This window comes from Ipomoea nil, unplaced genomic scaffold (genome assembly GCF_001879475.1).
Source record: "Ipomoea nil cultivar Tokyo-kokei standard unplaced genomic scaffold, Asagao_1.1 scaffold0216, whole genome shotgun sequence".
Lineage (NCBI taxonomy): Eukaryota > Viridiplantae > Streptophyta > Magnoliopsida > Solanales > Convolvulaceae > Ipomoea > Ipomoea nil.
In genome coordinates, this window is record NW_017616644.1 from 96,740 (window position 1) to 121,591 (window position 24,852).

Below are 24,852 nucleotides of genomic sequence, written 5' to 3' on the forward strand. Positions count from 1 at the left end.
AAAGGCTACCAAAATACCAATATCATCAAAGAGAATGGAAGTTTTGCTAATTTTTCTAAACTCAGGATATAAACACATCTATTGTTAATTTTTCTAAACCATGCAAACTCCAACCAAAATAAACACATGTATTAGCTTATTTTTCTAAACTCAAAGAGAATGGCATTATATTTTAGGGTTATTTGCATGTCTCATGTTAATTTTTCTAAACCATGTATACTCCAACCAAAATAAACACATTAGCTATTTTTGATTAGAACCAGTGATTAGAACCAGTCTCAGCTTGCTCTTTCCTGTAGTCACAGTTTGTAAATAAGCAAGAAAACATTAGGTACATGCCAATTTTAGATATTAATGAAAAAGGGAATAATTGATTGGGAGTATTGCTTAAATACTACTGAAGTTCCTGTTTTTTTTTTTTTTGGTTCACTGATTTTGATTATTCACCTGTTTCTGTTGGTTAGGATGCCACAGTTTTTTTTGGTTCATTGCTTTTTTTTTTTATATGTAAAACATGTTCACTAATTTTGATTATTCACTGATCATTACATTAATTTTGTTAAAATCCCTTTTTGTTCATTCATGTTTTTATTCTCAAAGTTTTAGGATTGTACTAGCGGTTTCTTTTATATCTGAAGATTTTGACCTTTTAAAAACCATTAATTGTTTAAGATGCCACAGTTTAATGTAAAAGATTTTAGGTTATTTTGCAGCTTAAAAACATTAATTCTGTACTGCTTTTGACTTTTTAAAAAAACATTTTAGGTTATTTTTCAGCTTTCCCTTCTAATTTATTTGCACTTGGAAGCTTGTGTACATTAATAATTCCTAACCAAACAGCATATGAAACAAAGCAAAATTGAATATGTAGAAAGAACCTTTAACCTTGAAGCTGCACAAGTATTCATCACTACTTACTAAACAATATTTGATTAGTTTTTCTATCTTTAATTTATTCATTTTGAAACCCAATTGTTGATTTATACACAACTTGTTGATAGCTTAACTTTATTATATTTTATTTTAGATTTTAGATGACACGAGATGATAGTAGAGCTGGATGCATAAGAGGACGTGGACTTGGGCCATCCGTTACACCTCTGAGTTCTAACACATCATCGTCTGCACCTCCTAGTTGAGATGGAGGCTCAGATGGAAGCTAAACTACAAGCTGAAAGAACTTAAATGCAGAGGCCCAAATGCAGGCTCAAATGCAAGCTTAGATTCATGCTCAAATGCAAGTTCAGATTGCAAGTTTGATGGATCACTTGCGTCGCAATGGCATGCTATCCACTCCAAGTACTCAAGCTGAACATTCTGCTAATTCAAATGATGGAAACTTAAGAGATGATTAGATTATGTTTATTAAAATATTTGGTACTGTTTCTAACGACGTAACAATATACTGCTATACTTTTGTTATTGTAATTGAGTTTGAATGCTTTAATATAATATATTTTACAATTATATTATTCAAGTACTGTATTATAGGCTTAATGTAGGTTTGTGATATTAATTGGTGGGTACATTTATTTTATTAGTTTTTAGAATTTAGCAACGGACAAATATTGTAGTAAGGCAACGAAATAGCGACGGAAAGATCTGTAGTAACGACGGACACTAGCGACGGAAATGTCCGTCGGTGTATATAGCGACGGAAAACTCTGTCGCTATGCCGTTGCAAATCTCGTCGCAAGATCATTGTAGTATGAAATTAACGATGGATATTTTGTTATTTTAGCGACGGAATTTCCGTCGCTAGATATAGCGATGGAAATTTCGTCGTTATTCGCTCACAAATTTTGTCTTCAAATCCGTCGTCGTAAGAAATTTAGCAACGGATATTTTTTGTTTTGCGACGGAAAATTCCGTCGCTAAAGTTAGCGACGGAAATAAATTGTGTCGCTAGATTCTAGCGACGATGGTTTTTGTGACGGACAAATTCCGTCGCTAAACATTTTAGCGACGGATTTTTACTATTTAGCGACGGAATTCGTCCGTCGCTATTCCCGTGATTTTTTGTAGTGCAATCACACCAGCCATTGCGCAATGACCACGATACTCATCATCATTCAATCAATCAACACATAATCACATAACAATCAAGACACAACAACAACGACACGTATTGCACATAAAATCCTAGAATGATACCCAAAACACCAAACGAGACTCATACACGACAAACGGGATATGACGGGACACAACGGGACACGGGGAAACAACAAACGGGGGAATACATCACGGACCACACCAATTTTCCAGCGGGTTGGCGGGGGGTGGAGGACCACCCGCCGACGGCGGTCCACAATCCAGCGGGTACCTAGTGGGCAATCGCCTGCCCACCGGCTGCCCGCTGGAAAGTGGGCAAAGGGGCAGCGGGTAGGGGGCGGGCACCCCTGCCCCCACCTACCCCCCATTGACTCTCAGGCAACTTTTGGTCCCGGGATCCCTCGTGGAACCCGAAACCATGTCCAGACACATTCAAACACATAACGATAATGCCACGTATTCAATTAACGGAATTAAATCAAGAATCACACCAAACACGTTCTAACACGATTCCTAAACATGCCAAGACCTAACATTAATCATATAACGGTTCAGAAGCATCCCGAACCACAAGAATACCAAGAAGTCTATATGCAAAGTCCTAAAGACAAGTCCTAGGCTAGACTCAATACCCGATCATGCATAATCCCACCCAAATATACCAAGAACATCATAATACGAAATTCACGATATAAACCCTAGGGCTCTAGACATAATCAAAATACAATATCGTTCATATAATCAATCACAATATCAAGAACATCAAGATTATCACATAAACACAATATAAACCCTAGGCAAAGCTCTATCAAGACTCAAACACATAATCATATATCAAAGGAGCCAATGAATAAGATATAGCAAGGAAAATAGGTTTTGTCGATACAAGGGTTACCTCTTAGCCCTAAACAATATCCTTGGCTACTAAGGTTCTTCTCTAAGATTTCCCTCCAGTGGATTCCTCTACGTTTGGTGGCAGGGGGATACCTCTATAGGTTTCTCTTCGGGAATATCTTGTGTGGTAGGATTAATTGTGGTAGGGTTTCTAAATTCTTCCTAAGTCCCTATATATAGATTTAGGAATCTCAACTAGGGTCTGAATGGTAAAGGTCCACTTATCCTATTCTTTATAGGATCAAGGACTTAGTTAAGGATACGGGTCCAAGGTCTATTGTGGACCATGCTAATTAATTGATGGGGATTCTTATATAATTAAATCATTCTTGATTATATGGTGACAGAATTAATTAAATAATTAATCCGGATACGGAGGCCGTAACACGGGGTGTTACAGTACTGTTCTAGGAATTTATGTGTAGTACGTATCATTGTTATTATGTCTTGATTGTTGTTGATTTATTATGTGTTGATTGATTGAATGATGATGGGTATCGTGGTCATTGCGCAATGATTAGTGTGACTGACGATGATGAGATTGTGATTGGTCGAAATGAATTGTTGGCGGAAAGCACAACGAGTGCTCGGTTAGTGCAAAAGGCACGAACCACCCCTTAGACTTGCTGGCTAAAGGCTTGGGTCAGGGTATAAGCGCCACGGTGTCATGTTAGAGCTATATGCGCTAACCCCTTGGTATTGGTACTAGAGGTACAGACTATGCGAATGACACTTCGGTGCTACCATGTTGGTGGTTACGGAGTGGGGCGTGAAGTTGCTCCGGAGGAATAAGGAAGGAGGGATAAGGGTGGCCTGGAGGTACATGTTGGAACTGAAATAAGGATGGAGTGGAGTGAAAAGGTTGGAACTTGATATAAGGTTGGAAGATGGATTGTGTGCTTTGGTGATTACTTGCTAATTGATTGTCTTTGAATCCCCTTGTTGCCTCTATTTGCTATTTATGAACTTACTTGTCTATTGTGCCTCGCCTTGTGTTCTTAGGATGAATGCTAGTTCTAATGAATGTTCTATGGTGTCGAGTCTTTGGTTGTGTCTTGAGTCCTGGTCTTGGTTTAAAGCTAGAGTTGCTTAGGTTATATATGTATTCCGGTTTCAAAATGATTTTCTTATACCTACCTATGTTTTACTTAACGCGTTGGAGTGGGTTACCAGCATTATTCGCTGACAATTGCTACGATATGATTTTTAGGTGATTATCATTAGCTGAGGAGCGCGCTAGATGGACTCGTAGTCTTAGTCTAGTTAGCCCTAGATACAGTAGCCAGCCTGCGTGCCATGGATTGTATTTTGTTTATCGACTTATGGTTCACACCTGCCTGGATAGTCTTAGCCTGTGCATCTAGGTTCTCAAACCTAGGTGTGGCATAACACCCCGACGATTATGTTTAGTTTATGCTCTGTTTGGATAATTATTATTAGTCTTCCTTTATTTTATAGGTCTTTAAATGATTTAAAAATTAGGGGTGTTACAGTTGGTATCAGAGCCTATGTTCGACCCTAGGATAAGGCCCCTAAGACAAGACTTTAGGACATTAAGTTCGAACTCTGAGTACCTAAGTACGTAGGATCTAGAAAGTTTAGGGCACGCGGTGCGGCTGTGAGTTTATCTATCATTATCTGCTTAACTTCTCCTTAATTTATTCTGTGCTTAGCTTAAAAGTTTCCCGTAAATTATAGTATCAAGGTAAGGATACAAATCCCTAAATTACCGTCACGATTGGTGTTAATACTGTAGATACCGGTATGATGGTGTTAATACTGTAGATACCGGTATGACATCAACAAGGAATTAGTCAAGAACCCCTGAGCCTTCCACCCTAGATTTGCTAACTCAGAACCTACAACAGTTGACTTAGGTCGCCCAAACACTGAGCAACGCCATTCTATGTAACAACAACCGACCACCCCCGAACGAGAACCTAGACGTGGCTCGTCAAGTCTCGAACCATCGTCCACCCATCTTCGCATGGGAAGAAGATCCTACGACCCTCGAGGAAAGGAAGATGGGAAATAACGAAAACGTTCACTCCCCTTCATTGTTAAGCATGCTGCTGGTCAAAGTTCAGAACCATGGCAAAATGATAACACATCTGAAGGAAAATGGGTGATTATCACTCATAGAAAGAAGAAAGTTGAGCCTGGGAGACATCCTAAGCACACAGCGAGAAGTTGGGTTGAGAAAACCTCAACAAGTGGCCATGCCCGCAGACCAAAGACAAAGGGGCATGTCAAGCAGCCACGTGCACCAGTTCCTTTGGCTCAATATATGCCAAAGGGATTTAATTTTCAAGGGGCAGACACTGCTAGCTCCTGCCTAAATACAAATGACAAGTCGGAAGATGGAGGTGAATGTTCATAACCTAAACACATCGGGGATGAGGAAGTGCAAATGCATAGGGCTACTTCCTACTCCACCGAAATTACCTTCAAGGATGAAGACTTGTTACTTGGAGGAACGCCACACAATCTCCCATTATTTGTTGAAGGCTATACCCGTGGGTAAAAGCTCAAAAGAATTGTGGTTGATCAAGGCTCAACTGTCAACATCCTATCCCTTCGAGCTGTGAAGGACCTTGGTGAATCTACAAATAAGCTTGCCCAAAGTCTTCTAATGATATAAAACTTCAACCAAGGAGGGCAAAGAGCAATCTGCATCATCAAACTTGACTTAAGAACTGGAAGCCTGAGTTCAGGTGTCCTCTGCCTTGTCATAGATGCGAGGACATCTTATAACTTGTTACTTAGAAGGCCGTGGATACATGAAAATGGGGTGGTACCCTCATCTTGCCATCAATGCCTCATGTTTGAAAAGAATGGCGTGGTTGAAAAGGTAGTCGTCGATGAAAGCCCTTTCACAGAAGCTGAGTCTTACTTTGCGAATGCAAAGTTCTACATTAATAGGCAAGTCATTGTTGAAGATGTTAAGGAAAGCAATGACAACCCACCTTTCCAACCAAAGTCAAAAGGAAAGCAAGTTGTAGAGGGAAATCAACCCAACACAAAACTGATCTTCCCGCTTGCACAGATTGATACACTTAAAGCAAGTGCAGCAAAATCATCCAAGGAGAAAAGCAGTGATAAAGCGGGCCAAGTATTCCCCACCAAACGTATCGAGGGTTTCGACCCTAACGCTTATAAGCTTCTAGCCAAAACTGGCTATAACCCCAACGAGCCACAGGAGTTAGGAAATCTTATCCCAGAAGCCGGTGGTAAAGGCAAAGCCAATCACCAAGAACCTCAAACGCGCAAAGGGTTGGGCTATGTCTCCCCTAAACCAGTGCGAATTCTTATAAATTGGGCTGCAAGTAATTGTATCTCCGCGGATGAAAGTGAGTACGATCCAAAACTCACTCCTGCCAATAATAATGGGCAAGACAAAAAGAAGTCAGTCTTCGACCGAATGGGTAAGGCGGACTCTCGACGCTCAGTCTTTGATAGACTGGGGTCAAGTCCTAAAGCCCCAAAGAGAAAGGCAATACATGATCGAAGACAATACCCATCTTCCTGTTGAAATGGAGCCTTCCAATAAGCTTAGAAGCATGAATCCTTCTCGAATGAGACGAGAAACATACATTCATGTTTCATGTGGTGAAGTGTTGAAAGTCCAACCGAAGACCATTGTACACACTCGTGTGCATAAAGAAGAAAATGATGAAAGCATAAGCTCAAGTGACGACGTACCACCAACTACTCAGGGCGAGGTGGAATCGTCGTTCCATATCACTTTATGCTACAAGACCCCGATCGAGGGGGAAAATGCAGAGGAGGCACCCCATGAGTTAGAAGAAGGGTACGAGCTGCAGTGGATGAATTAAAAGAAGTTGATCTTGGAACTCCTAAAAATCCTCGGCCTATTTTCTTTAGCGCACTTCTCTCCGATGAAGATGAAGAAACCTATATCACATTGCTAAGGGAATACATTGATGTTTTTGCATGGGCATACAAAGAGATGCCAGGGTTAGACCCAAAGGTATCTGTGCACCGCTTGGCAGTGAAAAGGGGGTGCCGTCCAGTCAAACGAGCTCATCAGCGCTTTCGTCCCGTGCTCATTCCCTCGATTGAAATAGAAGTCAACAAGCTTATAGAGGCTGGCTTCATTCATGAAGTTAAATATCCAACCTGGATATCCAGCATTGTGCCCGTGCGCAAGAAGAACGGCCAGATCCACGTCTGCGTAGACTTTTGGGATCTAAATGTTGCATGCCCGAAAGATGACTTCCCACTTCTTATCACAGAGTTAATGATAGATGTCGTAACTGGACATGAGATCATGTCATTCATGGATGGATCCTCCGGTTATAATCAAATTCGCATGGCGCCGGAAGACGAAGAGTTGACAACATTCCGAATGCCAAAAGGCATCTACTGTTACAAAGTAGGGTTGGAAAAATGCAGGTGCTACATACCAAATGGCTATGCAGACAATATTTGATGATATGCTTCATAAAATGGTTGAATGCTACATAGATAACCTGATTGTGAAGTCGAAATTGCGCACAAATCACTTGGTGCATTTAAGGCAAGTCTTCGACCGCCTACGGAAGTTTCAACTCAAAATGAACCCCTTGAAATGTGCTTTCGGGGTTGCTACTGAAAAGTTCCTTGGGTTTACTATTCGACATAGGGGCATCGAGATCGAGCAAGCCAAAATCGACGCCATAATGAAGATGCCTGAGCCAAGTAACCTTCATGAGCTTAAAAGCTTACAAGGGAAGTTGGCTTACATCCGAAGGTTCATATCAAACCTAGCAGGAAGATGCCAACATTTTAGTCGGTTGAAGAAGAAGGGTATCCCGTTCATATGGGATGAAGCATGCAAGAACGCATTTGAGAGTATCAAGTCATACTTGATGAAACCGCATGTGCGAATCGCTCCTGTTCACGGACGCCCACTAATCCTCTATATCTCCACCCAAGACAGCTTTGTGGGCGCCTTGCTTGCTCAGGAAAATGACAAGGGGAAAGAGAATGCCCTCTACTATCTTAGTAAAATGATGACCCCGAACGAGTTAAAGTACTCCCCAACTGAAAAGCTATGTTTGGCACTTATGCTCGCGATAAAAAAACTTAAGCACTACTTTGAGGCTCATACCATCCGGCTTGTTTCCAAAGCGAACCCGGTGAAGTATGTTATGGCGAAGGTCGTGCTCTCTGACCGCCTTGCAATGTGGTACTTATTGTTTCAACAATTTGAAATGGTTTATGTGCCGCAGAAATCTGTCTAGGGGCAAGCCTTACCTGATTTCCTAGTAGATCACCAAATACCTGCTGAATGGGAATTATCTTACGATTTGCCCGATGAAGATGTGCTTGTCATTGAGGTCTTACCCCCATGGAAAATGTATTTTGATGGTGCTTCGCATAGAGAAGGGGCAGGAGTTGGAATTGTCTTTGTCACTCCAGAAGGTGCAGTGTTGTCATATTCATTCACCTTGACAGAACAATGTTCAAACAACGTTGCTGAGTATCAAGCATTGATACTTGGGCTTGAAATAGCGGCTAACATGAAACAACTGAGAATTAACATTTATGGAGATTCAAAGTTGACCATAAACCAAGTGTTAGGTCTATATGAAGTGAAAAAGGTTGAGTTAGTCCCATATAACAACTATGGAAGGATACTCATGCAATGGTTATGGGACATCACAATTGAACATGTACCAAGGAAAGAAAACAAGCAGGCTGACCCCTTAGCCGCATTGGCTTCAACTATTGCTCATCCTGCCACCCGAGTACAAGTATGTCAAAGGTGGATAGTTCTGCCAACCTTCAATGAAGACGGCTCAGTTGATGAAATTGTTGAACTCCCTACTGCATCAGTTTATGATATAGGCAAGGACGACTGGAGGCAACCACTGATTGACTACATCATCGATGGAAAGTTACCCGAAGATCCGCGTAAGAGGGTGGATATAAAGCGTCGAGCTCCTCGCTTCATCTACTATAAAGACACGTTGTATCATCGTTCCTTTGATAGAGTGTTTCTCCGATGCCTAGGGGAAGAGGAAGCTTTACAAGCTATGCAAGAAGCTCATTCTGGGGTTTGCGGTGCACATCAATCCGGTCCCAAAGTTACACTTCCATATTAATCAAATGGGCTATTATTGGCCTGCAATGGTAAAGGATTGCATAGACTATGCTCGAAGGTATCAAGCTTGTCAATATCATGCAAACTTTATCCATCAGCCACCGGAACCTTACACCCAACAATTGCATCTTGGCCATTTGACGCTTGGGGACTTGATGTGGTTGGCTCAATTACACTTAAGTCATCTGCAGGGCATGCATACATATTAGCTGCCACTGATTACTTTTCAAAGTGGGCAGAGGTCGTCGCATTGAAGAAGGTGAAGAAAGAAAATGTTGCAGACTTTCTCCGTATCCACATCATCTATCGATTTCGTATCCCACGATATATCCTAACAGATAATGGGAAACCTTTTGACAACAAGTTGATGGATAAGATCTGCAAGCTTTTTGAGTTTAAGCAGCGAAATTCATCAGCTTACTATGCAGCTGCGAATGGGCTTGCTGAAGCTTTTAACAAGACCCTACGGTACAATGATTTCGAACTTCTTTAATTGAGCTGTAGTGTCCCTGACTTGCGTGATGTGTTCACGCGTTCCCTTGATAGTGGAAAGACGCAAATTTCTAAACTTCATTATTAGAGTTATTGCCAAAACTTTCTTTGAGTCAATGAAGTTATCATTAATAGCTTTGAGCAAAGCCTTAGCTTTCTTAATGTCTTCAATGCAATAACGAATTTTATTGGAAATTCTTGACTTAATGAAAAACACACATAATTGATTGGATATCTCCCATCATGCGAGAAGCTGCTTGGCTATGCCAGGGCTTTCTTCAGTAACCTCAAGGGGTTCCTCATTGAGAACAGCGTAATCCAACTATATTAATCTTAATTGCAGGAGATAACATCTTTCCACTCCTTGTGATTATCGTAGTTAAGGATATGAACATTAATAGTTTGTTTTTGGGTGACAGGAAGAGTTGTTGTAAAGAATAATACTGAATGTTTGGTTAGTATTTTTTGAGGCACAAAAAATAGAGAGAGATACTGAAGTACATAATATTACCAATGTAAAATTATGCAAAAGATAAATTCGGATGCCATAAAAATTGCCTGTGAGCTAAATTTTTACGCATAATGAATCTACCAAAACTAAATGGTGGAAACGGAATGGGTGCGATTTTAGTTTTTCCACCCTTAATGACAAAACTACCAAAACTTTATGACGATACATAATCCCTGTGGGCAAATTATGATCATAGTATGGTATTTCATCCTAATTAACCTTACATTCAATAACAAAATTGCCCATGGGCTAAATTTTGCCATATCACGCAGAGTTAACTACAATGTTCTTGCTTTAACTTTATGTGAGTAAAACTGGATATGTAATTTTGGTAAATTAAAGATGTTGTGGCTACTCTTTAATTGACCAAACAACACATAATCACAGTAGCAAGAAAGCCTAATAAACAAATAGATTAAACCAAAATATGATAGACAATCCTTAGGTATACTCCAGGAAAGTTGGTCGAGACGAAGCACGGTTAAAAACCAACTCCTTAGATAGAGTAGCGAATCTTGAGTGGAGGGCTCAGGGGTTCTCGACTGATTTCTTGTTGGCGCCATTCCGATGTCTACAGGATTAACGTCGATCGTAACAATAAGTTAGGGATTCGCACCCTTACCTCGATGCTATAATTTTAGGGGAAACTTTCAAGCTAAGCACAGAATAGATTAGGGAGAAGTTAAGCAGTTGATGGTAAATAAACTCACAACCTCACCGCGCATCCTAAACTTCCTAGACCTTATGTACTTAAGTACCTAGAGTCCAAACTTATTGTCCTTAAATGTCTTAGGGGCCTTATCCTAGGGTCGAACTTGTGCTCTGATACCAACTGTAACACCCCTAATTTTTAAATTCTTAAAAGCTTATAAAATAAAGGCGAATCTATTGTTAATTCCCAAACAGAGCATAAACGAAACATAATAGTCGGGGTTCTATGCCACATCTAAGCTGGAGAACTTAGATGCACAGGCCAAACTAACTAATCCAAACATAAATCCATAAATTCATAATTGAGTACAAATCAAGGCACGCAGGCCGTTTAACCGAATCTAAGACTATCCAAACTAGATCTAGGGAATCCAACTAGCGCACTCCAAGCTACTAATCTGTACCTGAAAAACATGCGGTGTAACAACCGTCAGCGAACAATGCTGGTAACCCACTCCAACGCGCTAAGTACAATATAGGTAGATATAAAGAAATCATTTTGAAACTGGAATACATATATATCTTAAGCGACCCTAGCTTTAAACCAAGATCAATACACAAGACATAACAATAGACTTGACACCATAGAGTGATCATAAAGGCTAGCATGCATCCTAAGGATGCAATACAAGACATAATAGACAAGTAAGCTCATAAATAGCAATTAAAGGCAACAATGGGATCCAATGACAAGCAATTAGCAAGTAATCATCAAAGCACACAATCCATCTTCCAACCATATACCAAGTTCCAACCTTGTGGCTCCCCTTCGTCCTTATATCGCCTCCAGGCCACCCTTATATCGCCTCCCTTATCCCTCCGGGCAACTACATGCCCCCACCGACCAACCACCTATCAATCACCTCATATCATGATAGCGCCGCAGTGCCATTCGCATGATACATACCTCTAGTACCAATGCCAAGGGGTCAGCGCATATAGCCCCGACATGGCACCGCAGCACTTATAACCTTACCCATGCTCAAGGCAAGCTAGTCGAAGGTGGGTTCGTGCCTTCAGCACAGTAACTGCTAGGTCTGTACCTTTAGTACAATGACCGGGCACTTGTTGTGACATCCGCCAACAATTCATTTCCACCAATCACAATCTCATCATCATCATCATCATTAGTCACACCGATCATTGCGCAATGACCACGATACCCATCATCGTTCAATCAATCAACACATAATCAATCAATAACAATCAAGACATAACAACAAAAACACCCACTACACATAAATTCCTATAACGATATTCAAAACATCAAACGAGACTCATACACGACAAACGGGGTACAACTGGACACAACGGGACACGGGGAAACAACAAACGGGAGAAAACATCACGGTCCACAACCATTTTCCAGAGGGTGGGCGGCGGGTGGAGGACCACCCGCCGGCGGCGGCTCACCAATCCAGCAGGTGCCCGGCGGGCAATCGTCTGCCCGCCGGCTGCCCGTTGGAGAGAGGGCAACCGGGCAGCGGGTAGGTGGCGGGTGTTCGTCCCCCCACCTACCCACCCCCCTACTAATACACAAGCAACTTTTTGGTCCCTGGATCTCTCGTGGAACCCAAAACCATGTCCAGACACATTCCAACACACAACAACAATATCACGGATTCAATTAACGGAAATTAAACCAAGAATCATTCCAAATAAGTTCTAACACGATACCTAAACATGCCAAGACTCAACATTAATCATATAACGGTTTGGGAGCTTCCGAAACCTCAAGAACATCACGAAATCTATATGCAAAGTCCTAAAGATGAATCATAGGCTAGACTTAACACCCGATCCAGCATAATCCCACCAAAATATACCAAGAACATCATAACAACGAGATTTACAATATAAACCCTAGAGACAAGCTCTAGACATAATTAAAATACAAGATTACACATATAATCAATCACAACATCAAGATCATCAAGATTATCAAATAAATACAACATAAACCCTAGGCAAAGCTCTATCAAGACTCAATCACAGAATCACACATCAAAGGAGCCAATAATGAAGATATAGCAAGGAAAATAGGTTTTGTAAGACATGCGTTACCTCTTAGCCCTAATCAATATCATTGGCTACTAAGGTTTTTCTCTAAGATCTCCCTCCGATAGATTCCTCTAAGTTCGTTGGTGGGGAATTCCTTTGCTAGGCTTCCTCGGGGAATACCTCGCGTGGCAAAATTAATTGTGGTAGGTTTCTAAATGCTCTCTAATCCCCTATATATGGATTCAGGAGTCCTAACTAGGATTTGAATGGTAAAGGCTCATCTTTCCTATTCCTAGTAGAATTAAAGACTTGGTTAGGGATAAGGGTCCATGATCCATTGTGGGCCATACTAATTAATTAATGGGAATTCTAGTCTAATTAAATCCTTTTTAATTATATGTTAACAGAACTAATTTCATATTTAGTCAGGGTATGGAGGCCGTAACACGGGATGTTTCAAGAGCAGCATAGACTGAAATTGAAGAATCAAAATTCTTGTAAAGGTTATTTATTTATGTTTTTTTTTGTGCATTGAATGTACTTGTATTATTTTTGAGATATTAATGAAAATTTTCAGTGTGTGTATCATAGTGTTCCTTAGTTTATTAAGTAGTTTATGTCATTAGATAAATTTCTCAAACTCTGATTATGGGCCAAATTGTAATGAAAAATCAATTCATGTTTAAAAACAACCTCGTAATATGGATATAGGTTTTGGCATCATAAAAAAGGGAGAAATTATTAGAAACAAAGCTTGTTAAACTAAACAGGTCAGATCCATATATACCAAGCTCGGTCTTCAGGCTTATAGGCCTAGCCTATTTATATACATACATACATACATACATACATATATATAGGAAAAAGGGTCAAATAGGCCATCGAACGACACACAAAAATGCAATTAGACCATTAAACTCAAAAAAAAAATGCAATTGGACCCCTGAACAACGCAAAACTATGCAATTAAGTCAGGTCGGAGACGAAGGGACCTCTTCATCTCTAGGATGCAGGAGATGAAGACTGGTTCTTCGTCTCCGACAGCCTAGAGACGAATCAGAAAACCTTTTTTGTTTTTTTTTTGTTACTTTAAATTATTAAAATAAAATAAAAAAATTATTATTTTAATATGGTAACATCCACATCAGCAAGCAAACAAGTAAACAAATCATTTTTTGCTCAATTGCATCATTTTGCGTTGTATAGGGACCCAATTGTATTTGTTTTTAGTTCAATAGCCTAATTGCAATTACATGTGTAGTTCGATGGTCTATTTGACCCTTATTATATATATATATATATATATATATATATATATATATATTTGCATATTTACAATATAATCCAAGTATATATAATTATCAAACCCAAACACTCCACCTCCAAAATCTCATTCTAAAGTCTGATTTAACTATAAACATTGCTGCTAGTCTTGCTATTATAAGTGTTTTTATTGTTTAATTGTTTATTAACTGTTCTTACTGTTATAATATTTAATGAAGTGTAGTGATATGAATCTAGTCCAAGGTTCAAATAATATGGAAGTATTGTCCCATTAATGCTCTCAATGTAAAGATAGAGATGGATCGAAATACCTTAAACCTCACGAGAAACCCTTTGTCTCGAATCCTCAAAGACTTGGAAGAATCCCATTGTAGCTTCAAGTACCTCGATGATGCAATCTTCAATCAACTAGAGTCAGATCTAGTTTCCTTCTATTTAAGAACGAGTCCACGAACCTAAATCTAAGGTTGAAGAAAGGAAGATTGATTCGAGTCCACGAATCAATTTGCTAGTCGAGTCCACGACTAGCCACTAATTGAGTCCACAATTAGCCATAAGGTTTCTTACACAAGTGTGAAGAAAAACTTAAGAATTTTATTGAATTAAAGTCTCTTTAAAACTGATATGGATGTGCCCTATTTATAGGTATAGGGCAGCATTGTAATCTAAATACAATGGGGAAAAGAGTCCTAAACCTAATCTAGAAAACAAGTAAATAGAGTTTTATTTAGAAAAGGATTTAAGGAATCCTTTCTAAATACAACTAGTGTTTTCTCTTTTATGCCAAACAATTTAAATTAATGATGACAAAAAATAATAGGGCTGATTTGGTCCTAATCTAATCACCAAAATCAGCACTTAAACAATTATAAAAAGCCATGAAATCTTCTTCATCTTTTGCAAATGGGCTTGACTTGGATTTCCACCATCTTTGAATATCACCAATGAAGAGTTGTCTTAATCGTTTGGACTTGGGCCTTGTGATTGGCTCAATTGGTACTCTTGATGGATCTTCATTATGTTGGGCCGCATCATCCTCACCTTCTTGAAAATGATTCAACCTCGAATCTTGTAAGCATTGTCTTCGATCCATGATATCACTTGAAATGGGCCACTATAATACTTTCCTCTATCGAATGGAATTATTATTGGGCCTTCTTGTTTCTTCCACCACTGATTCTTTAAGGATGTAGTTATGGGCCTTGTGATGAGCCCACTATAGACCCTTATTGGATTCCATGTGTACTGGTTCTTATTATTCTCCCCTTCTTGAAAAGGATTCGTCCTCGAATCCAAATCTTCAATGAAAGACAAATTAGCAAGCTCACTTTGTGTTTTATCACGCTCATGGAACTTTTTCTTGGGATGCTTGACACGAGTCGCTCCAATCATCATCCTACAATCAACAAGTAAGGCAATTTAGTCTAATGATACATCATGGAATTTAAACATTCTGGATGGTAATAATTCAACAAAAAGAGAAATATTAAATTTTGGCATCTTCTTTGAATTGTCAACAAACACAAAATCTTTCCTCATAGAGCTTAAGGTAAAATCAAACAGAAAATTCATGAAAATATCAAGTAATGATTTAGATGTATTATGGTGGTAAGTAGCACAATTCTGAACATAAGATTCTACATCTTTTTTCTTCTTTGGCCAATTAAAATATCCATGCAAAACATCATCACTCTTTGGAAAATCAAAATGTCCCTTATGTGAATCAACAATTAAATCATTGCCCAAAACAAAGCAAAAAGTGTCAATCCCATTGACTTTGAACCAAAACCCCTTGAGCAAGTAGTGTTTGCCATAAGAAGTTTTCAAATGTGCCTTATAACTTCCAAGTGATTCCTTATCTCTATCAAATAATGTTTTAGTAAAATCAAAATTAAGGAATCTTGGATGTATGGAGGCAAACAAATTTCTAACACATCTAGCAAGTAGATCATTAATAGAAACATGGCAAACAAATCTAGAGAATTTTAATGCATGCTTTTGAAATAAAAGTGAGTAAATAGTTACTCCCCTTCTTTTCTCTCGCTTACTATCCTTTTTTGTTACCAAGCGAGGCTGCACTTTGATAGCTCTGGCTGGTTCTTTCCACTGTACCACTGATAGCGGTTCCTTTGCTTGGCTACAAACTAAGTTAGAGGACTGAAGTGGTGACTCCAATTCTAAACATGGAGGTTCCAGTTTGCTCTCATTGATTTCTTCTTTCTTCAAGGCTGGTTTGAGAGCTTGCTTCGATCTCAGTTGAATTTCTTCTACTTGTTTTGGAAGTAGAGGCTTAAGCACATGTATAAATCTATTATAGGTGACATTGCATGTGTTGTTGAGTGCATTATAATAAAAATGTCTATCATGTTGCCATGACCTTCCAAGTGAAACATGTGCAGTACACATTGGCACAATATCACATAGAACCTCATCATAATACTTGCCAATACAAAAAGGAATAAAAGCTTGTTTAGTCACTCTCACATCCCCTGAATCAATAAAATTATACGGTTGGGGGTGATTGATAAGAGGTAACTTAAGGTAGTCCACCATGGCTGTACTAGCTAAATTCATACATTGATCCGAATTGATAACGATAATGCATCCCTATCCATGAATGTTTCCCCTAGTATAGAGTGGCGGTTGCACTTGCTTAGGGTGTTGCTCTAGATTAGTCATCCGAGTGCTTAAACCTTTCATGGCAAAGGCTAGAGCATCTATCTTCTGCTCTAACCTCCTACGTGTGTTTGGAACCTCTTCAGTCATCTGTAGATGAGAAACAAAATCTAAAAACAAGAAGATATGTGAGTATTCATGTTAGTGAAACCAAAAAGTTGGCTCGCTCCCTCACTATTCTCAGCTCGTAGGTAAGAGGTGGATTATATGGCTCTGGGGGTGCACTATACACTCTTACAAACACACACTCCACTCGTGTATCACTCAAGGTGGCAGATACTCTCACAAGCCTTTTTCCAAAAAGGAAAATTCTAGTCCGGAACTCAACTTGATATGGATTCAACCTCAAAGTTCAAGAAAACGTACCTTGGAAAGCTTCACAAGCCTTTGAGAGTAAGGTGTATCGTGAGGTAGGTAATAAAATTGAGAGCAAGAAGCAAAGAAAAAAGGACAATACAAGCAAAGAAACTAAGCAATATTTGAAAGAAAAAGGAAACCAAAGAAGGAAGTATGGCAGAAAGATATGCAAGACCAATATCAAAAGATAGAGACAAATAGAATATAAAATGGGTTCACGTGTACCACAACCAATTAGGAATCATTAAAGAACTCCTTCCAACCTTATACTTTTCCCCTTCCTTGTCCCTCCAAAATTCTCCTACCAGCCAAATTCTTTCCCCAACCTTATTCTTCTTCTTTATTGCTTTCTCTTTTTTGCTTTTTTTTTTCAACTTTCTTGATTTTTTTGATAAGTAACCTCCAAATAACTACTGTAAATATCAACAAAAATTCCAAACCAAGAGTATCCACACAACCCCTTCAAAACAGAATCAAGACTTTCAAGAATCATCTAGAAAAACAGAAACGCTGCCCTTACTTCGAAGATCAATATCTCAATGACCGTAAAGAATTAGCAAGTGTATAATATATCAAAGGAACGCCCCACGATAGAGATGGATCGAAATACCTTAAACCTCACGAGAAACCCTTTGTCTCGAATCCTCAAAGACTTGGAAGAATCCCATTGTAGCTTCAAGTACCTCAATGATGCAATCTTCAATCAACTAGAGTCAGATCTAGTTTCCTTCTATTTAAGAACGAGTCCACGACTAGCCACTAATTGAGTCCACAATTAGCCATAAGGTTTCTTACACAAGTGTGAAGAAAAACTTAAGAATTTTATTGAATTAAAGCCTCTTTCAAACTGATATGGATGTGCCCTATTTATAGGTATAAGGCAGCATTGTAATCTAAATACAATGGGGAAAAGAGTCCTAAACCTAATCTAGAAAACAAGTAAATAGAGTTTTTATTTAGAAAAGGATTTAAGGAATCCTTTCTAAATACAACTAGTGTTTTCTCTTTTATGCCAAACAATTTAAATTAATGATGACCAAAAATAATAGGGCTGATTTGGGCCTAATCTAATCACCAAAATCAGCACTTAAACAATTATAAAAAGCCTTGAAATCTTCTTCATCTTTTGCAAATGGGCTTGACTTGGATTTCCACCATCTTTGAATATCACCAATGAAGAGTTATCTTAATCGTTTGGACTTGGGCCTTGTGATTGGCCCAATTGGTACTCTTGATGGATCTTCATTATGTTGGGCTGCATCATGTAGTAACTTAATTATGTGAGTTGATTGTTAACTATTTAATAGATTATATCGAATGACAAGCAATGATACAATTGAATTTATTTCTAAACAAGTTAATGAGCATGTTGAAGTCGTGACATGATTTTATTTTATGTTTCAATGTTATTATATTTGCATTGTGGTGATATACTTATGTAGTTATGTATTAGTTTTATGTTAGGCATATTTGTTAAATTATTTAGAAATACTTATTAACATTTTTTAAAAAGTTTAAATGTAGGTTTTAAATATGCTCAGAGCAGGACTTATTTTGAAGCCTTTTCACTAGCCTACATATTAGCAGGCTTTTAAAATGGCTTCAGGCCAGACCAAACGAATTGTAGGGTCAGACTTGAGCCTAACAGAAAGCCTATATACAGGCTTAGGCCCAGGCTCATGCCTTTGATGTTCGTAATAGGCCTAGGCCTAATTTTCTAAAGCTCAGCTCGGCTCGACTTATTTCCATCCCTACTTGAAAGGACTGCTCGAGACATTCTCTGAGCAAACAGTTCAGAACCTTAAAACACTAGTGCTTTATGAGAAAATGTGACTAAGGCAAAGAGAGTCCTAGGTACATATTCCAAGGGAGATTTTCCTTAAAAAGCCTAGATATTTTGTGCAGAACAAAAAGTAAAGTTCAGCCAAAAAGGTGGTCTACCGGCTGGAAAATCTGACACATAAAGCTACTTTTTTTTTATTACATGCTAGTCATTACCCACTAGTTAATATACGTTTAAATTGAGTTTTCCTCCAACAGATTCATTTCAAAACGGCTATAAATACCTTCATTAAAGACTGAAGAAGGTGTTGGTCCATTAAGTGAGAAATATTCAAGTGTTCAAAGCTTTCAAAGTTCAAAATTAAGTGACCATTAAAGAGAGAGAAAAAGCTACAAAGCAAAATTCAGATTTAGAAGCTTGAGCTGCTTAAAGGAGAACATCAAGTTCATCATTCAAAGTCAAGGCTTCTAGTTGGAGAATCAAAGAAATCTTATTCGTAAAGAAATTTGTAACTCTACTTGGTAGAAGTAAAAAGAGACCGAGTAAACTCGTGTTGAGTTGAAAAACCTGTGGAGCTTAAGGTTGGCTTGGTGCTCAAGGCTTGGGCATTCAATTTATACTAAAGGATAATAGTGCAAACCTCCTTAGGGGTTCGAGGAGAAGAGTGGAATAAGCTATGCTAGCCAAATCACTATAAAAATCTCTCTCCCTCCCCCCCCTCCCCCCCCCCCCCCCCCCCCCCCCACACACACTCTTTACTACATACACTCTAACACGTTCAAACCACCAACGTTTCGAAAGATCAAACTTACATGCAAAACCACTCAAAAGGCATAAAACATATTTCGTTGTGAATGACTCTACGAATCATTTATTTGCAAAGAATTAACCCTTCAGAGCTTCTAATCAAATCGTTAAATTTTTTTTAAAAAGTATACAAGTCTATTCACTCCCCCCTCTAAACTTGTAGCCTCGACCCTTCCAGACCAACACATGTCAAACTACTATAGATGAGGAAAATCACCAATCATCACACTTTTAACACGTTAAACTTGGTATGTATTAGTTTTATGTTAGGTATATTTGTTAATTTATTTAGAAATACTTATTAAAGTTTTTTAAAAAGTTTAAATGTAGGCTTTAAATAAGCTCAAAGCAGGACTTATTTTGATGCCTTTTCACTAGCCTACATATTAGCAGGCTTTTAAAATGGCTTCAGGCCAGACCAAACGAATTGTAGGGTCAGACTTGAGCCTAACAGAAAGCCTAGATACAGGCTTAGGCCCAGGCTCATGCCTTTGATGTTCGTAATAGGCCTAGGCCTAATTTTCTAAAGCTCAGCTCGGCTCGACTTATTTCCATCCCTACTTGAAAGGACTGCTCGAGACATTCTCTGAGCAAACAGTTCAGAACCTTAAAACACTAGTGCTTTATGAGAAAATGTGACTAAGGCAAAGAGAGTCCTAGGTACATATTCCAAGGGAGATTTTCCTTAAAAAGCCTAGATATTTTGTGCAGAACAAAAAGTAAAGTTCAGCCAAAAAGGTGGTCTACCGGCTGGAAAATCTGACACATAAAGCTACTTTTTTTTTTTATTACATGCTAGTCATTACCCACTAGTTAATATACGTTTAAATTGAGTTTTCCTCCAACAGATTCATTTCAAAACGGCTATAAATACCTTCATTAAAGACTGAAGAAGGTGTTGGTCCATTAAGTGAGAAATATTCAAGTGTTCAAAGCTTTCAAAGTTCAAAATTAAGTGACCATTAAAGAGAGAGAAAAAGCTACAAAGCAAAATTCAGATTTAGAAGCTTGAGCTGCTTAAAGGAGAACATCAAGTTCATCATTCAAAGTCAAGGCTTCTAGTTGGAGAATCAAAGAAATCTTATTCGTAAAGAAACTTGTAACTCTACTTGGTAGAAGTAAAAAGAGACCGAGTAAACTCGTGTTGAGTTGAAAAACCTGTGGAGCTTAAGGTTGGCTTGGTGCTCAAGGCTTGGGCATTTAATTTATACTAAAGGATAATAGTGCAAACCTCCTTAGGGGTTCGAGGAGAAGAGTGGAATAAGCTATGCTGGCCAAATCACTATAAAAATCTCTCCCCCCCCCGCCCCCCCCCCCCCACACACACTCTTTACTACATACATTCTAACACGTTCAAACCACCAACGTTTCGAAAGATCAAACTTACATGCAAAACCACTCAAAAAGCATAAAACATTTTTCGTTGTGCATGACTCTACGAATCATTTATTTGCAAAGAATTAACCCTTCAGAGCTTCTAATCAAATCGTTAAAATTTTTTTAAAAAGTATACAAGTCTATTCCCTCCCCCCTCTAAACTTGTAGCCTCGACCCTTCCAGACCAACACATGTCAAACTACTACAGATGAGGAAAATCACCAATCATCACACTTTTAACACGTTAAACTTGGTATTCAATGCGTTGAATGCATGTAGTGAGCATTCCAACAACTCTATGCGCAACTTCAACTTTCAGGCCTATTTTGACACTTGTAATTGAAACCATCCCTATTGACAAGATGGAGGGTTGATGGGCTAATAGGCGAGGGCTAGATTGGTACCCCACCCAAAAGCCAACCGGCTAAGCACCAATGCCGGTTGCCTAGCCACAGCCACCCTCGAGTGTATCATTGGTCATGTTCTAGGGCACCAATGGGGATTACAAAAACAAAACAAAAAAAAAACAAAAAAATAAAAATAAAATCACCCCCTTGTGTTAATTTCCCTCGCTTTAATTCTACTCAGCAAACAATGAATAATTTTATCATGCTTCACTTCCAACCTTTAACCCGACCTCTTAGATTCCTTGGACAACGACCCGAACCTATCACAATCCTTGGTATCTTTATTTCTATCTAACATTTTTTTTTCAAATCTGAATATGAAATATATTACCCTCTCTTTCGTATCTGACGGGAGACGTAGACTGTGTTCATTGTCTCCAGCTGGAGACAAAGATGTTTCCTCATCTCTAGCCAGTGACAAAGGAAGGGCCTTTTGGAGACAAAAGAAGCTTCTTCGTTTCCAACCGGAGATGAAAGACAGTGTTATTGGTCTCCAAATAGAGACGAAGGCCTTCCATGTCGCTTAGCTCAACAACTTGCTTTCTTTGGATCAAGGAGTATAGATACAGAGAGTTGTCATGATTGATTTTATCTAATTCAAATGAGATGCAAAGTAAAGAATTATACTGGAATTAAGGTTTCTCTTAGCAAGGATGCGGGCAGGGCAATCCAAGGGACCAAACGAGATTCACAAAATCAGACAGAGAATTGGTTCGTGGAATAAAAAATTACTAACTCAGGCTGGTAAGGAAGTATTGTTGAAAAGTGTAGCTCAAGTTATGTCTACCTTTTCAATGAGTGTTTTTTTTGTTGCTTGCATCTGTTTGTATAGCTATTGAGAGAACAATGAATCATTACTGGTGGGGAACAGGGACTGACCCTGGCATTCACTAGAAAGTGTGGGATAAGCTGTGTACTCCCAAGAAGTATGGAGGCCTGGGTTTCAAGGATCTGAAGGCATTCAATTTGGCGATGTTGGGTAAGCAGGCATGGCGTTTGCTTACTAATACTGACTCGCTCGTCTCTCGAATTTATAAGGCACGGTATTACCCCAAGCATTCCTTCTCTGATGCGGATATTGAAAATAATCCTAGTTATTGTTAGCGAAGTATTATGGCTGCCAAAGGATTAATAACTAGTGGAGTGAGACGACGAATTGGGAATGGAAATTCAACATTAATATGGGAGCACCCTTGGCTGCATGCTAATTTAGATCCAATGATTCAAACAGAAATACCACCTCAGTTAGCAGGGGAAAAAGTTGTGGGCTTAATTGATCAAACAACTGGTACATGGGATCCTCATATTTTATTAGATATTTTCCACCCGGATGACATACCTAAAATACTAAAGATCCCGGTCTCACTAGAGTACGAGGATATATGGTATTGGTATAGTGACCCGAATGGATGCTATACTGTCAAGAATGGATACAGACGTGCTGTGGGCACTTATGAGAACACCTATGGGTTTGATAAGTGGAACACCTTATGGAAGCTTAAAATTCCTCCAAAATGGAAGACCTTTTTATGGAGAACTATAAGTGATATCCTCCCTACCACTACCAACTTACTTATAAAGAGGGTAGATGTTAGCCCAATATGTGCCATGTGTGGACTTATGGATGAGAATACTATGCACTCATTGGTTTTATGTGATTATGCAAGAGCCATATGGGACCAATCTAGCCTTCCACTCCCCCACTTTGTGACAAATATTTTCCAAGATTGGTTTAGAACAATCCTAAAAGTTCTAGATACTAATGGGATATTATTTGCAGCTTGTTGGTCCCTAAGGGGGTGTGGTAAAAGTCCAGAGGGGGGGGGGGTGAATAAACTTTTAAACTTTTTCGCGAATACAACAATTGCTAAGGCAACTGAGAGATCAAGACTCTTAACTAGATTGTTAGAGTCTTGTACGCAGCGGAATAAATAAATACGAGTTGTGTGATTGTGTCAAGTATATCAACGTGAAAAGCAGTAAGTAAATAAAGCAGTAAATGACACAAGGCAATTTATAGTGGTTAGGAGGTGATGTAATCCTCCTATTCCACTTGCTCTTATCGTCCAAGAGCAATTCACTATATCCACCACTTCTTGGTTCCTAGATACAATGAATTTTCGTGATCTAGTGCTTTGATCACTAAGCCCACACTAATCACGCCCAGTGCCTCCAACACTGCTGCTTCGGATTTCATAGCTCCGTGCTACTTTCCAGGATTTCACAGCCCCGTGCTACTTTCCCCCCGTCTTCCACGATCTGGTCGACGTATCCCGTGATTTGGTGCTTTGATCACCAAGCCCACACCAATCACGCCCAGTGCCTCTGACACTGCTGTTTCGGATCTCACAGCTCCGTGTGACAATCCAGGATTTCACAACTCCGTGCTACCTTCCCCCCGTCTTCGACGTATCCTTTGATCTAGTGCTTTGATCACAAAGCCCGCACTAATCACGTCCAGTGTTCTCCAACACTGTTGATTCACTTGTTTGTAGAAAAACAAGTTTAACTGGCTTCCAACTTTGAGACTTCTTGAATGGATCTTCAATATGCAGCAAATCTCTCAATGATGAAGAACTAAACACTCTTGAATATTTTCTCTTTGAGCTCTCTGAGTGTTTTTCTCACTGTGAATATATTCTCACTTGTAGCTTTTTCAAGCAGATTGGATTCGTATGATCTCTTTCTTTCGAGGATTGGGAGTACTTCATCTGCTTCATTCTTCATCCTTTTATAGCTGGTTTTAAGAAGTCGTCCGTTGCAAAAAGACAATCTAAAATTTTAATTGTAGATCTCAAATTTGAATTCCAAATCTTAGATTTGAATTCTAGTAGCCTTTGCAGAGGATCTGTAGCTTTCTCAGAAGATCATATTAAAAATAATATCTCTGATATTTTGGCTGTTGCTTAGCTCTTGGTCCATGTGAAGAGACTTAAAATATTTCTGATGCAGATCTTGTCTTCACGTTAAGGCTTCTTCAAATAATTCTGGTGTAGATCAAGCCTTCTGGAACTTTTCATCATCTGTGTATATTATTCTCTCTTTATGGCTACTGATGAAGTGTTTCGGCCAATGAGATCTCTTGATCTGGGTCTCATATTGATGGTGAGAATTCAATCCTTGATTGAAACTTCAGTTCTCTTACTATATATAGCTTTTGAAACTTCATCTCTAACTTCAGCTCTTACTATATATAGTTTGATGAAACTTCATCTCGAACTTCATCTCTTTGACTTTGACTTGCAAATTGACTTGACTTATGAAGACTTTGAGGGTGTTTGGCAAATGGCTGATAGCTGATCGAGTTAACTGATAGTTAATAGCTGATTGTATTAGCTAGTTTGACCAACTGATTGTATTAGCTGGTTATAAAAAAGTGTTTGGTAAATTT

General features: G+C 39.0%; 2 protein-coding genes across 2 annotated transcripts; both read left to right on the forward strand.

Moving 5' to 3' along the window:
- Positions 1-6,479: 6,479 nt before the first annotated feature.
- Positions 6,480-9,548, forward strand: LOC109192688. The gene is made up of 5 exons (XM_019343385.1): positions 6,480-6,757; positions 6,832-7,362; positions 7,700-8,108; positions 8,193-9,008; positions 9,114-9,548. Exons 1-5 carry the CDS (start codon positions 6,480-6,482, stop codon positions 9,546-9,548), a joined length of 2,469 nt encoding a protein of 822 aa, XP_019198930.1.
- A 13,026-nt stretch (positions 9,549-22,574) lies between these two features.
- LOC109192695 lies at positions 22,575-24,198 on the forward strand. Its single transcript, XM_019343398.1, has 2 exons — positions 22,575-23,244; positions 24,113-24,198. The coding sequence occupies exons 1-2, from the start codon at positions 22,575-22,577 to the stop codon at positions 24,196-24,198; spliced, it is 756 nt and encodes a 251-aa protein (XP_019198943.1).
- The last annotated feature ends 654 nt before the right edge of the window (positions 24,199-24,852 follow it).

Bases quoted from the DNA above. Each gene is read 5' to 3' on its own strand.
- LOC109192688 (XM_019343385.1), top strand. From the start codon at position 6,480: ATGGAGCCTTCCAATAAGCTTAGAAGCATGAATCCTTCTCGAATGAGA. The intron at 8,109-8,192 runs GTCGTGCTCTCT...AAATCTGTCTAG, and splicing joins TGAAGTATGTTATGGCGAAG to GGGCAAGCCTTACCTGATTT. The intron at 9,009-9,113 runs GTTTGCGGTGCA...CTATGCTCGAAG, and splicing joins TGCAAGAAGCTCATTCTGGG to GTATCAAGCTTGTCAATATC.
- LOC109192695 (XM_019343398.1), top strand. From the start codon at position 22,575: ATGGCTGCCAAAGGATTAATAACTAGTGGAGTGAGACGACGAATTGGG. The intron at 23,245-24,112 runs GTTGGTCCCTAA...TCTCACTTGTAG, and splicing joins TGGGATATTATTTGCAGCTT to CTTTTTCAAGCAGATTGGAT.